General features: G+C 39.8%; 1 protein-coding gene across 4 annotated transcripts in view; it reads right to left on the bottom strand.

Annotated features, from left to right (window-relative positions):
* The window catches only part of cntln (centlein, centrosomal protein), a 461,183-nt gene that overhangs the window by 30,942 nt on the left and 415,718 nt on the right, over nucleotides 1–14,523 (bottom strand). For all 4 annotated transcript variants that reach the window (XM_072589059.1, XM_072589060.1, XM_072589058.1 and 1 more), the window contains 2 exons: nucleotides 10,885–11,073; nucleotides 5,807–5,884 (listed from right to left, as the gene is read on the bottom strand). In XM_072589059.1, coding sequence (XP_072445160.1) covers nucleotides 5,807–5,884; nucleotides 10,885–11,073 — 267 coding nt within the window. The remainder of the gene's footprint in view (nucleotides 1–5,806; nucleotides 5,885–10,884; nucleotides 11,074–14,523) is intronic.

The following is a 14,523-nucleotide window of genomic DNA, read 5'->3' as shown; positions in this document are numbered from 1 at the left end:
AATTGGCAGTGAAAGAACAAAGTTATGGGTACTGAAGATAATGGCTTTGATCTTTCTGATGTTTAGTTGCATAAAATTTCTGCTACACCACCTGTCGGACAGTAGAGTGATAAAGAGAGGTGGTGGAGAATTAGATCGAAGTGATGATTTGGAGATGCCGGTGTTGGAATGGGGTGTACAAAGTTAAGAATCACACAACACCAGGTTATAATGCAACAAGTTTAATTGGAAGCATCAGCTTTTGGAGCGGCGCTCCTTCATCAGGTGGTTGACAGTATGTCTGCTGCTGGGAAGGGAGTATATAAGTGTGAACTGAGAGGGATTGTATTTTTTTTTAGATTAGATTACTTACAGTGTGGAAACAGGCCCTTCAGCCCAACAAGTCCACACCGCCCCGCCGAAGCGCAACCCACCCCTACCCCTGCATCTACCTCTACCCCTTGAGAGAGACTTGAGAGAGACAAGAGGTAACAGTGTAGAGAATGATTTCACATTTCACATGACTATGACTGAATTGTTAAGAATATAACCAGCATTTAACACGGAATTTCAGGTAAAATTTGCATGGATTTGGGAGTTAACATCACATTCAAGAACAAGGGGTATGGAGCAGTTGTTCCTTATATTTATGTAGTAAACAACATGCTATTTAAAATATAATACAAAGTAACAAAAGTAGGCTATAAAACTTGAACAATATGTTTCTAAAGCTTTATGGAAATGCAGGTAGAAATTGAGGACTGCAGATGCTGGAGATCAAAGTTGAGAGTGTGGTCCTGGAAAAACACAGCAGGTCAAGCAGCATCCGAGGAGCAGGAGAGTCGACATTTTGGGCATAAGCCCTTCATCAGAAAACTGCACCATCACATTCCATAGATTATTAGAATTTGGAGCTTTGGCACTATGAGTGGAATATGCACCCCCCACAGTTGGCAAGAGAGGTGGTGAGAGGGGAAATAATTGTGTGAACTGGCCCTGATGAGATACCCACCCCTTTTGCCACGTTATCAAGTTCTGGTGAAAAGGTTCATCGGAAACGTTCTTGACAAACAACCAGTCAAAACAAAATTAGTCAATTAACAATCACCCAAGAGTCTCAAGTCACTAAGTCCCCCAATTGCTTGCATTCTAGCTGGCGAGAAAGGTAGCTAGCTTTCTGACTAGGAAACAAGGGAGGACCTGCGCCTACATTATTGGAAGGGGCCTCCACCTGCCTCAATCTGGAGACAACTGGAAGCATAGATGGGGAGCAAAGGATGAACTTTGAAAACTACCCCGTGCCCTTTTCTCTAATATTCCAGAACCCTTTTCCTTTCCTCATCGCTGGATCACCTGAGCGTGGGCCTTGGCCATCAGTCGTAAGGTCAATGGCTACAGATTTTTTGATTTGCCAACAATTTCTGGTGACTCGAGGTACCAATGTTAAGACTAGTGATTGGCCGAGAAACCCATTTGTACTCACCTGTCAGCTCTTGACAATGTGACTGGCACACAATTGGGTGAATTATCACAGCAAAAGAGGAAAATTAATCCCCTCAAATCAATGTTACAGTTAAATCCACTAATACAGCCTGAAATGAATACTGCATTAGAATAAAATATAAAGACACTGACAGAAACTAATATATACTGCGTCCTCTACTGGAGTTCACATTCAAAGATTAGATGTTATAAAAATGTGGAGTGTATGCACACATATTTCCCAATGCTACCAGTACAATGTGACTTCAATGGCTTTTTGGCATTGCAAAGATGAAATCAAATTATAAAACATTAAGGCAGCAGTATGGTGAAATTCATAAGCAAGAATTCACCTCCTTGATAATGCCCCTCCTAAACCCCAGAAAGCCAACACTTGATAAAATAAGTCATGCACAGTTTTACCTCAATTCAGCTTCAGACCTTACTCACATCAAGAGACTAATACCATGGACAAATTGGAATAACCAAATGTCAATTGATTGTCCTTAATCACTTGTGACAGACACAGTATTCCCGAAGACAGTATGTTAATAAAGAAAAAAAAACTTGGAAACTGATAAGAGAAAAGAAACACAGAGGTCACACCAGGAATCTCTGTGGATTTGCCTGTGATTCAAGACAGTCTCAGTCTTGTCATCAAGTGTGCAGCTTTCCACTCAGCACGGAAATATCAATAGGAATATGTTTGCGAGGTCTCTAGTGGACATTTTTTCATTCTTTCTGCATCGACAGGATTCCAAATCAATATTCAGTTCCCACTAACAAGCTGTGCACAGTCTCTGTAGAAAATATTGCGCAGAATACAGGAAGACATGGTAATAAACAGCTGTCCAGCTGTGAGGAAAACATGAATTGACTGCAAGCGAATCCCTTGGAAAAGGTCACAAAGCTATGAACCACTCTTCAGGTATTCTAATTTATTGCTGAATATAAACAACTAATAATACTGTGTTGCTTGAGCTACCTTGTTCCTAAACATATTTTATATTGGCACATATTTATGTTATTATTGGAGAGATAGTAATTTTATCTATACAACTATTAAGCTGAAAACAGCCTTATTCTTTCCTTTTTAACATTTATACTCAAGAATGCGCCATTGGAAAGAATGATCCTTATACGTGCCAGATAACTGCAGTGTTATTCTACAACACATATTGCACATCGCATTTATATCTTGATAACCCTGAGAAGTTCACAAGGGAAACAGAAAGAGGCTTTGCATGGAATGGGTGATATTACACAAAACGAGTCGTGCAGTTAGAGGTAGGTTTTTAAAGAAACATTCTAAAGAATCTGAGTGACGGCATAGTGGATTTTTAAGGTAATCTAACAGGATGCTGAGTATCAGCAGAATATGAAGACTGATGCAGATTCAGAGCAGTGGAGTGTGTAACTGAATAGTTACAGCTGTAAAAGTGGACCATGATATTGGGAGGAATATTAGAGCAAATTGTAGGAACATAAGAACAGAGGCATGTCATTCAGTCCTTTGAGCCTGTTCCACCAGTCAGTGATATCACGGCTGATTTGTGGTCTGACTCCATATTTACCAATGGCCTTTATCCCTCAATATCTTTGCTTAATAAAAATGTATCCTTCTCAGATTTAAAACTAACAACTGATGAAATATCCACTTCCATTTATGGAAATGAGTTCCAAACACTGCCGACTCATTAATGCTTCCTAACATCTCTCCTGAGCAGTGTGGCCCTAATTTTTAGAATATATCTCTAGCTCGAGAATCCTCAGCCAGTGAAAATAGTTTATCTTTATCTAATCTATCTTTTCCTGTTCATATCTCTAAACTGTAATGGATGAAGAAGGGATTTATGTCATAGAAATCTCAACCCAAAGCTTTCTGATTAACTGAAATTGAGAACAGAAGGAAATGGGGAGATGATGTGTATCGAGAGGTTGGGTTTGTTACAATTTTCCCTTTTATCTTGAACACAACCAAAAAACTCACACCACAGGAATACTTCACATTATCCCTGATGTAGTTATTTGATATACGCCACCAAGGCCACAGTGATTCCCAGCTGCTGGGGATTTACTTCTGTTCATTTCTCTCTCAGGTTAGACATGTCTTATTTAAAACTATCACTCATAGTGAAGGTTTCTTCTGAAGATCCTCCCTCTACTGCCGATTAGGAGATTCTCCAGGCTCATTTAAATTTGGTCAATTTAATTCAGCATGAGCTCCCACCCACATTCTGCGAGGGGAACCATGAAAACTTTTAATCTCGAGCTGCTCACTCTCTCTCTCCTGCATCCTGGCCAGTGTGGGAATTGAACCCTCGTTATTGATGTCACACTGTATCTTAAGTCAATCACTCAGCCAACTGAGCTAACCTGCATCCCACCTGTGCCTATAAATAATGAATGAAATAGTTATTAAAATTGCACATGTCCTACTGGCCGCCTTCAGGAAATCACTGGAACTCAAGATTTATACATTTTCTACAGGAAAGATATGAACAGATCAGAGACGGCGCAGAAGACGCTTACAAGAACAATTTGAGGAATAAGAAACTTCAGTTATGAGTACACATTGGAGAGGTTGAGACTGTTTTCTTTGAACAGAAGAAGGCTAAGAGGTGATCTGATTGCAGTTTTCAAAATAATGAACAGGTTAGATAGAGTAGACAGGGAGAAGCTGCTCCCACTCATAAAAACGATCAATGAGCGAGCACATATTTAAAGTGTCTTGCAAATGACGCAAATGAAAGATGAGAAAACATTTGCCACACATTGGGAGGTTTGAGTTCATGATGCACTACCTGGAAATGTGGAGGAGGCAGGTTAAATTGAGACATTCAAGAGGGCATTGGATGATTATTTAAACAGAAACACATTGTGCAAGAGGGGAAAAGGTAAGAGAATGGTATTAAGCCATGATGGTCATTTGGACAGCCAGTGCAGAAATGATGGTCAAATAATCTCTTTCTGCGCCATAACAATGCTATAATATTTCAGCATCTTCAGTACGTTCATCAGTGATTTGTTGATCATACATTTCTTCAAATCTTATGAACTTCCCCTAGAAATTATATTCTAATAGTAGACACGTTGTTTAGGATTGTTCCAGGAATATGTCCATGGGACATAATGAATTCATTGAAAATATTTGCTAATCCTTGATCACTCAAGTGCTACCAAAATACAATTGTTTGTCTGATCTCTCAAACATATTTACATTCAGAGTCTGATCACAAGCTGTTAATCACTCCTCCCCACTCCTCCACTTAGTTTCGGCAAGGGAAGAATGAGAAAGAGAGAGAGAGAGAGAGACAGAGAAAGAGAGAGAGAGATGCAAGAAGCAAAGGGATGTTCTGTTTTAATTGGTACCACAGCTGTTGTAATATTTCACATATACTTGTCTCTATCCAGTGCTATATGTGTATTTCCACAGTATTTTCATCTTAGATATGCATCTTCCCAATACCCAAAGAAAATATACAAATTGACCTCTGTAGTAGTGCACTAACATTGCTGTTCTGACGCAATTCTGCAAATATACTTCAGGATTTCATGTGATGTGGAATGGCATGAAGACAACAGCACAAATATAAGGTTTCACAACAAAATTCAGAACTTGCACTTCTGGTTGCCTTACTTTCCCCAACCTCAAGGAAGGATGTGCACAGATCGATGCATGTGGCTGGCCTTAGTGAGTTGTACTGCTCTGTAACACATGACTACCTTTGCCTCTGCATATGGTTCTATTTCTGTTACTACTGGGGATAGATCTGCTTCTACAGCTTTCTATGTGGACCAGCTCACTTGATGCAATAGAACTTTGGAACTACCAGCCTTGTATTGTTTGATTCATCCTGCTATCAAATATCTGCACTATTGCATCTTTATTCCCAAGCAGATTTGGTATTCACAGAGTAAGATGTGACAATGAAGTCAATGTTTAACTTCGTAAAATTTGGTTTAAGATAAATAAATAATTCAGATCTTCTTCACTTCCAAATTAGTTATGCCAGTGAAATGATCCACACATTAAAATAGTAAGTTTAAGTGAATGTGTTGTGAAGTTATGGCACCTAGACACAATAAAAATCGTTGCAGATTGGTAAATTTGTAAACTGGACTGTGAAACAACACTGAAGTAATTTCTGAATAAAGTTAAAGTATAAGAGTAATTTTTAAATTACATTTTGACTCAATAGTTCTGTATGTTGTATATTTAAATTTATGGAAATACTATTTTTAAAGTGATGTTTTTCATATCAGGTGAGATTTACATGTTTCTTGCTATTTTTAGACTACAGTAAGCATGAAAGAATTGTTTACACATAAGTTGCTTCAATACCTGGCCTTCCAGAGTCCTCTGTATTTCAGCCAGCCAACTCTGATCTTTCTGCAAAGCTTTTTTATTTTCTTCTGCTTCCTATAGGTAAATAAAAGGTGGCATAATGTTAAGATGTTCCTTGTATTTTATTAAAATTAGTCTTATTTGTTCAATTGTCATTACATAGCAACATTACAGAAACAGGTTATTTGACCCTGCAGCTCTGTACAACATGGGTTGGATGGCATTCCAACTAATTCATCTCAGTCTTTCAGCCTTTTCTTCCACTTACTCATCTATTTCCCTTTTAAAAGCATTTGAGCTATTTGCCTCAATCATTTCCTGTGGGAGTGATCTCCACATTTTAAGCAATCTCAATAAAGAACTTCCTCCTCAACTCTCTACAATGTTAATAGTAACTATCTGGTATTTATTCTGCACTGTAGCCTCATGCAGGAGATCGGTTAAATTTGCTGCTAGGAAAGAGGTTGGGTGGTATTAGTATATTATAGAAAGTGGAGGGGTGTCAAACATCAAGGTAGGGGCTTAGGATGTTCAAAGGTGGAGCAGAAAGTTAAAGGGGGTGGTGGTTTATTACATAGCATGTTGAAACAGCAAGAAATGATCCTGAGGTAAAAACAATAACTGCAGATGCTAGAAACCAAATACTGGATTAGTGGTGCTGGAAGAGCACAGCAATTCAGGCAGCATCCAACGTTGGATGCTGCCTGAACTGCTGTGCTCTTCCAGCACCACTAATCCAAGAAATGATCCTGATCTACTGAACAAAAGCAGAGCTGGAAAGGCACTTTGCACTGTCCTTCTCATCTCTTTTTTGTTTCTGGTTTCCTGAGGCCTGGTAAACTTGTCTGATGAAAGTAAGAATATGGCAATTGTTAGAATGGAGATATGCATATTTATAACAATATTTTAAAAATCAAATTGCTTCTAGAGCAGATTGGTGCCTGTTCCTTGTCCCATTTCCATTCTACTGGAAGATGGCAGGTTGGGTTCCTGTTTCAGATTTTTTGCACTTGAACATCTAACATGATGACAAACTCCTTACTTTTGGAAGTTAAGATTCAGCTCCTGATTTCCCTGTTGAAAGCATTCCTAATTTTTAAAATATCTATCAGATCACCTCTAAATCTTCCCTTTTCGAAAGCAAAAAGCCCCAGTGTGCTCAATCTTCCATAATGCAGTAGCTGTAATACCTCAATTTTGACATAATTTTGTCAAGCATTTTATGTAGAAACTGATGGAAGATGAATTATTCACTTCAAAACCTGAAATTATCTTACAATAAAAAACTAACAATAGGAAATGAAAATTTGCTCACATTAAAATTACTGCTGCAAGATCAAATTATTACTTCGCACATTATTGGAGTTATTTCAGAAGTGTAAAACAGGTTTATTGCGCTGTTTACAGGAGACTCATTAAAAAAGAGTTTTCTCCTTTTCTGGTCTTAGATCTCACTGTGGTACAGATGGTCAAGACTGCTTATGCATTCATAATGATCCATCTGCTCTTCGAGCAGCAGAGGGAACCCAGTGCTCTACAAGGTACACATGAAGAACACTACTTACCACAGCACAAGCATAATCAGCATTTCAATCAGACAATCAGATAAACACTCTCATGAAGGAAATCCCCATAGGTTAAGAAGGAACAAGGTGAGACATAGATTTAGATTTTTATTTAGAATTAGAGTATTATTGTCACATTTCAGCAAAAGAACCCACCACTGCTAACACTCTGAAAGGGGTCCATTCCCAAGAGCCTTAGTGATGAAAGATTAGGGATGCTTGGTTGTGATGAGGAGCCAACAGAAAACCAAGCAGAGACACGGAAGATTTACAGCCACAGTTTGTGGGTGAATATGTAAGAGTGGAAAGTGGAAGCAGTTATCCAAATACAAAACAGTCATCCAACACAGCTGAGGACTACAGTATCCCACAGCAGATTATACAGTAAGAATTCTAACAGTGTCGGCAATCATCTTTCTCATAAGTTAATGGTTTGCACCATGGTGGGCAACTGTGTTAAGCATTATATGATGTGCTTCAGGGGTTACAATCTAGTATGCAGTTTCCACCACCTTTGCTGCAAAGGCAGACAATGGGCTAAGAAGATATATAACTTGCTAACCTCTGATTTGTGTGTCCTCTTCATGCCAAATAGGGTTTCTGTTTCTGTTTGCCTCTTGCAACACGCTTCTGAATAGTCAGCCTTCAGAAGTCACATGTGCCTCAGTTGTCAGTTTTAGTATCAACCACCTTTCTGTCTCACGATCTGCAGATACCCTTGTAGTACAGATATGGATAAGAAAGTTGTGACCACGTGGTCAGTTTTCTGCCCAGAAGGTCTGTGGGTATCAAGCCACCATCCACCTGATACATGTGGCCAAACAAGTGCAGAGGTTGTTGATTGTATGCTGATGGAATTAGCTCATTCCAGGTCCTCTGAGTTGCTGACCCTGTCTGCCAAAGGTTGCTAAGATGGGAAATGTTCAGCTTTTCTCTGCTGCCTAGCAAATGTTGCCCAGGTGATTTGAGGGTTGCTAGCTCAGTTGATATTCATTATTCATCCCTAACTGACCTTGAGAAAGTTGTGGTGAGCTGCATCCTTGAATCACTGCTGTCCATAGTGCACTAAGTACACCTTAGAGTGAAGTAATGGTGAAACAGATCAAAGTAAGGATGATGTGTGGTTTCGAGGGGCACATGTGATGCTCCAATGCATCTGATGCCCTTGTCCTTCTATGTGGCAGAAATCTTAGATTTGATGTATGCTGTTGAAGGTTGTGCTGAGTTACTTCTGTGCATCTTATAGATGATACACACTTCTGTCACAACTCAGTGATGGAGGAAGTGAATGTTGAAACTGATGGATGGTATGTCAATCAAGTGGAGGGTTATGGGCGGGGAGAGGGTCAGAACAGTCAGGTAGTGATAGGTGAATACAGGTGGTGGATACGACCTGGTTGGTTAATGGAAGGAATGAATATAATTGGTAGCTAGAAGGAAGGGTTGGTAAGAGGAATGGAAGGGAGGAGGTGGAGCTGTAGAGGGAGATAGGGGTTGGGTGGGAAGGTTATTTGAAATTGGAGAACACAATGTTGAGTCATATGGGCTGCAGGCTGCCCAGGCGGAAGATAAGCTATTATTCCTCCAACCTGCAGTCTGATTCACTGTGGCAAAGGAGGAGACCGAAGATGGACATGTTGGAGAGGGAAAGGGAAGGGGAATTGAAATAGGCAGTGACTGGGAGATCAGGCTAGCCCTTACAGGCCTGGCTGAGAGGTTCAGTGAAATGTTTCCTTAGACCACATCAGGAGCACTGGATGCAGTAAACTAGGTTGGAGGAGGGGCAGGTGAACCTCTGTCTCAGGTAGAAGGACTGTGAACAGAGGTGAAGGAGGTGGTATGCCAGCAGGTTTTGCATTTTTACTGTTGCAGGGGAAGGTACCGTGGGTGTTAATGGGGAGAGTGGCTCAACTCCAGGCTGAATTGGAGCAGATCACCAACAATTGAGGGGAGCTGTGACTTTGACAATAACCGGGATGGATGGTCTCCACTTTTTCTGAGCACAAATCTTGCATCAACAGATGACATAGTTCAGTGATGATGGCCCAGGATATCCTTAATCAGCACCTGCACTGTCTATCAGACTTACAAAGAAATTACAGAGAAGCTATAGATGTAGGATCTCATCATTCTACTGTCTACTTAGTGGATCTTTACCTGTTGCTTCCTCCTCTGCAGGCTGTGCAGCACCATTGGAGGTTGATGTCTTCTTTACGCAATTGTAATTGCTGTCTCCTTCTACACAGTCTTCACAATTAAAACAAGATCACAAGGGCATTTCATATGCTTTATCTGCTGGAATATGCATTGCAGCAATATTACAGCATATGAAGATGGTACAGAAATGTTGGTTCTTTTTGTTTGTACTTTTAGTTGTTTACACACCAACACCCCCCCGCCCCCCCAACCCCCCCACAACTTCCCACAGTAATATCTTCAGTATCCCTAGGTAACTAGAATGCTGAAATGCACAGAGAGCACTTGCATTCTTACAAAGAATAATTCTTGCATAGCAATAACTAGAAATTGATGACTCTTTATCTACCTTCATGTTCAGACAACCTTTGGGAGACAATGGTATAAATGCTTTAATGAAAAAACTATGGCAGCTTTATTTTTATTATTCGTTGAAGGGACATGGGTGTTGCTGGCTAAGCCACCAGTTATTGCCCGTGCCTAATTGTCCAGACAGCATTTACCAATCAACTATGACGTGTCTACAAAAAGTATTTGAGCAAATTATTCCATTTAAGGAAAGCTAGATGATGAAGAATCATCATCTAGCTACGTCATCGAATGAGATTAAGAAAATACAGTGAGAGAAGGCTGGAGTCACATGTATACTAGACCAGGTAAGAGCAGTAGATTTTCTTTCTTAAAGGACATAGGTGAACTGGATAGACTTTTCTGATAATTGACAATGGTTTCGCAGTCTAGGTTTTTATTGAATTCGAATTCCACCATTTGTCATAGCGGGATTTGGACGCAGGTCTGCAGAATATTACTTGGATCTCTGGAATATCTGTCTAACAATAATACCAAGATTTCTGGCAATGCCGCCAGAATAAGACTTTAAACTGGACCATACAACAACTGAGGAACAAATCAAATGTGATGCAAAGAATTAATCATGTGAAGGCCGTAGTAGCAGCCACCTTAATTCAATCTGCTAACTTGTAGTTAGTCAAGTTTTCTGAGAGCTCACATGGGACATTTGTAGATATACGTGTATGTGTTGAAACTGAATAGTTGCAACTAAATAATGCAAGATTGGCAAATAGAAAATAATGTAAGCTGTAACTTCACAAAATGAAAGAACAATGCTCTCATATTCAAAATCATATATACTCATTAACTTGATGTAACTCAGTACTGAGCTTTTTATCCATATGGCTATTCTCAATCTTATGAACATTCATGTGTCTTAAAGGAAATCACAATTTCCATCCACTTGATATTCACTTGTAATAACACTTTTATTTAGAATAGGTGTGCAAAAATATTTCTTACCACTTCATCCTCAAGATTCAAAATATCTTGCAAATCACTTTGTGAAATATTCAGGATGGATGCTGCCATGGACTGGGCTTTGTTAATAGACTCTTTTGAAAGACCTTCATGGCTGATATGTTTCACCTTTGCTCTTTTCAATTGGATTCTTCTGTCTTGAATTTCTTTGCACATCTCACTGGCTAAAGTCTGTCATTAAAAATAATCAAGAAGTTATTTATACAGGAATGTACAAATCTGAGTGTTGAACTGGAAGTTCAACAACAATTTGCATTTAACCAAATATCCCAGAGACAGAAGGAAAGAAGTCGAGGTTAAGTGAAAGGAGATACTCTTAGAATAAAAAGGTGTTTTCAAATAGATAGGTCTTAAGGAAGACTTAAAAGGATTGAGAGAGAGATATGGTACGGTGAGAATAGTTGGAATGTGGAATTTGTGTCCACAGGGAGTATTTGAAGCAAATAAATCCATTTAAGGAAAACTAGACGAGGAAGAAAGGAATAAGCTATGTCAAAGAACGAGATTAAGAAAATACAGTGGGAGAAGGCTCCAGAGGAGCATAGTGACCAGCATTGAGCAATTAAACTGAACTGCTTGCCTCTGTCCTGCACATTCAGTATAATTGTAAGTAAAGCCCTACATTCCAAATTTAATGCTTAATCTTTTAGTTGCTTGTTTGCATCAGTAGGCAAAAAAGATACTTAACAAATACATTTTTGTTTTGGTCTCAGACTTTGCCTCTTAACAAATTCACCAGAAAAATAGAAATGCTTCTACATTTTTATTATATGGCTGCTCGATATTCTGGAATATTACCACATGAAGTGCCAATACCAAGTTACTTCTTTGCGAGAGCTTTGGAGATAACAGGATTAGAACACAGAAACATAATTCTGTCCTTTCTTTTAGTATCGTATTCTGTCCTTGTCATTATGTTGCTGCTATAAATTCCTGCGTTCACATACATCATGAAAATTGTCCATATAAATTTGTCACATTTTAATTACACATTCCAAGTAAGGAGGAGAGGGGAAAAAGAAAGGCAATGATAATGAAAAGGAATGGTACGCATTACAGCCAAAGGCTTGGACTGGACTAAACTGGGACAGACACACAGATAGGCATGTCAAGACATAACATTTAGGTGGTGGCTCACCACCAAATTCCATGTCAAGAATTATTTCATAGACAATGGTAGAATGATGATCCATTGTCATTCTTGCTCTGAATATAAATTGATTGAATGTAGGAAATTGACCCAACTACAATAGATATTTGTATAGGAATTAATGTGTTCCAAGGTGCTGCAAAGGAATGTTGCTAGTCATTATTTAATATTGAGCACATAAGGAGAGATATGATAGGCCACCAAAAGCTTGGTCAAAAGTGTATATTTGTACAAGTGGAAAGCAAGGTAGAGAAGTGGATGATTTTAGGCAGGAAATTCCATATCTTCAATTGTTACAAAGAAACAAAGAAAATTTGCAGCCAAGGAAGAGGCCCTTCAGCCTTTCAAGCTTGAGCTGATTCAAATCCACTGTCTAAACCTATCGCTCAATTCCTAAGCCTATCCAAATCCACTGTCTAAATCTATCACCCAATTCCTGTATCCCTCTGCTCCCACCTACTCATGCATCTGTCCCAATGCACCTTAAATGAATCTACCATGCCTGCCACTACCACCTCTGCTGGCAATGCGTTGCAGGCACCTACCACCCTCTGTGTAAAGTACTTATGTGTATATTCTCCTTAAACTTTTCACCTCTCACCTTTAACGTGTGACCTCTCGTTCTTGAATCCCTTACCATGGGGAAAAGCTTATCTCTATCTTCCCTGTCTATACCATGATTTTGTAGACCTCAATCAGGTCCCCCCATAATCTTTTTTCTAATGAAAGCAATCCTAACCTTCTCAGCCTCTCTTCATAGTTAGCACCTTCCATACCAGGCAACATCCTTGTAAACCTTCTCTGCACCCTCTCCAAAGCGTCCACATCCTTTTGGTAATGTGGCGACCAGAACTGTACACAGTACTCTAAATGCGGCTGAACCAATGTCTTGTACAATTTTAAAATGACCTGCCAGCTCTTATACTCAATACCCCGTCCAATGAAGGCAAGCATACCATATGCCTTCTTGACCACTCTATCCACCTGTGCAGCCACCTTCAGGGTACAATGGACCTGAACTCCCAGACTTCTCTGCTCATCAACTTTTCCCAAGGCTTTTCTGTTTACAGTATCGTTTGCTCCAGAATTAGACTTCCCAAAATGCATTACCTTATATTTGTTGAAGACAACAAGGATCGATTGATTAAAATCAAAGAAGCTGGAAAGACCAGAATTGGTGAAATGCAGGTAGCTCAGAGCTATAAGGTTGGAAGACATTAGAGAAATAGGAAGGGGTGAAAATAAGCATTTGGCTTTGGCTGGTCAGGGCTGCATTGGAACAACTGAAGCCAAAAGATTAAAAAATCATGGAGGGCTTTAGTGGAGATGAAACAAGATGGAGTGGATGCACAGTGGCCCAGTGGTTTGCACTGCTACCTCACAGCGCTAGGGACCCAGGTTCAATTCCTGCCTCGGGCAACTGTCAGCGTGGAGTTTGCACATTCTCCCCGTGTCTGTGTGGATTTCCTCCGGGTGCTCCGGTTTCCTCCCACAGTCCAGAGATGTGCAGGTTAGGTGAATTGGCCATACTAAATTGCCCGTAGTATTAGGTGCATTAGTCAGGGGTAAATGTAGAGGAATGGGTTTGGGTGGGTTGCTCTTCGGAAGGTCAGTGTGGACTTGTTGGGCCAAAGGACCAGTTTCCACATTGTAGGGAATCTAGTCTAATCACTCAATAAGATAGATTGATGTTTCTTGAGAACAATCGGCCAATCCTTTCATCTGAAGCACACATTTCAATTTTCCATTACTCAAGGGGCTGATAGCAATTTTCAGTCAGATAAGGTTTGGCATATAATAAACGTCAATTTTAAAACAAAAATCCACAGTAAAGCTGTACGTTGACAATTTAAATAATAAAAATAACAATCACAAAGTACCAAGTAGCAGAGCCATTCAAAAAATATGATGTTGTCTTTTTATTTAAGAAACAGAGTAAAAAGGAGACAGATTAGACCTAAAGTCCTCATCACAGGGAAAGGGGTGGGATGAGAGCTGAGCTAAAGAGTTGGGTTTAGGTAACAATAACACGTGTGTTCATCTATTGGCACACACTATGAGCTGGCCTCAACAGAACTCATATGACATTAGATGAATATGGGGATGACTGTGAAGGCAGCAGGACTGCTTTTTCATCTGTTGAGGCTCGAGCTGTTCAAGTGGGTGGATGTGTTCTGTTTCTGTAACTCTGGTCTTGCTCCACAGTTCACTCGCCTATATTAACCCCTGTCCTCCTCTAGGGGGTCATCATCTGCAGGGGAGGATGATGACAGCACAACCAAGCCAAAGGTAAAGAGAATGACAGTATGGTGGCAAAAGGTGGGGACGAAGGGGAGAGAGAAAGAGAGAGAGAGAGAGAGAGAGAGAGAGAGAGAGGGAGAGCACGCAGCCATGGACTGATGAGAACTGCAACTTTCAAAATTCATCAAACTATGAAAACAAAAGAGAAGTTCACAGCTCCTCCAGTTATA

The sequence above is a fragment of the Chiloscyllium punctatum genome, chromosome 2 (genome assembly GCF_047496795.1).
Source record: "Chiloscyllium punctatum isolate Juve2018m chromosome 2, sChiPun1.3, whole genome shotgun sequence".
Taxonomy (NCBI): Eukaryota; Metazoa; Chordata; class Chondrichthyes; order Orectolobiformes; family Hemiscylliidae; genus Chiloscyllium; species Chiloscyllium punctatum.
The sequence above is the reverse complement of the archived record's forward strand: the minus strand, read 5'-3'. Positions and strand labels throughout refer to the sequence as shown.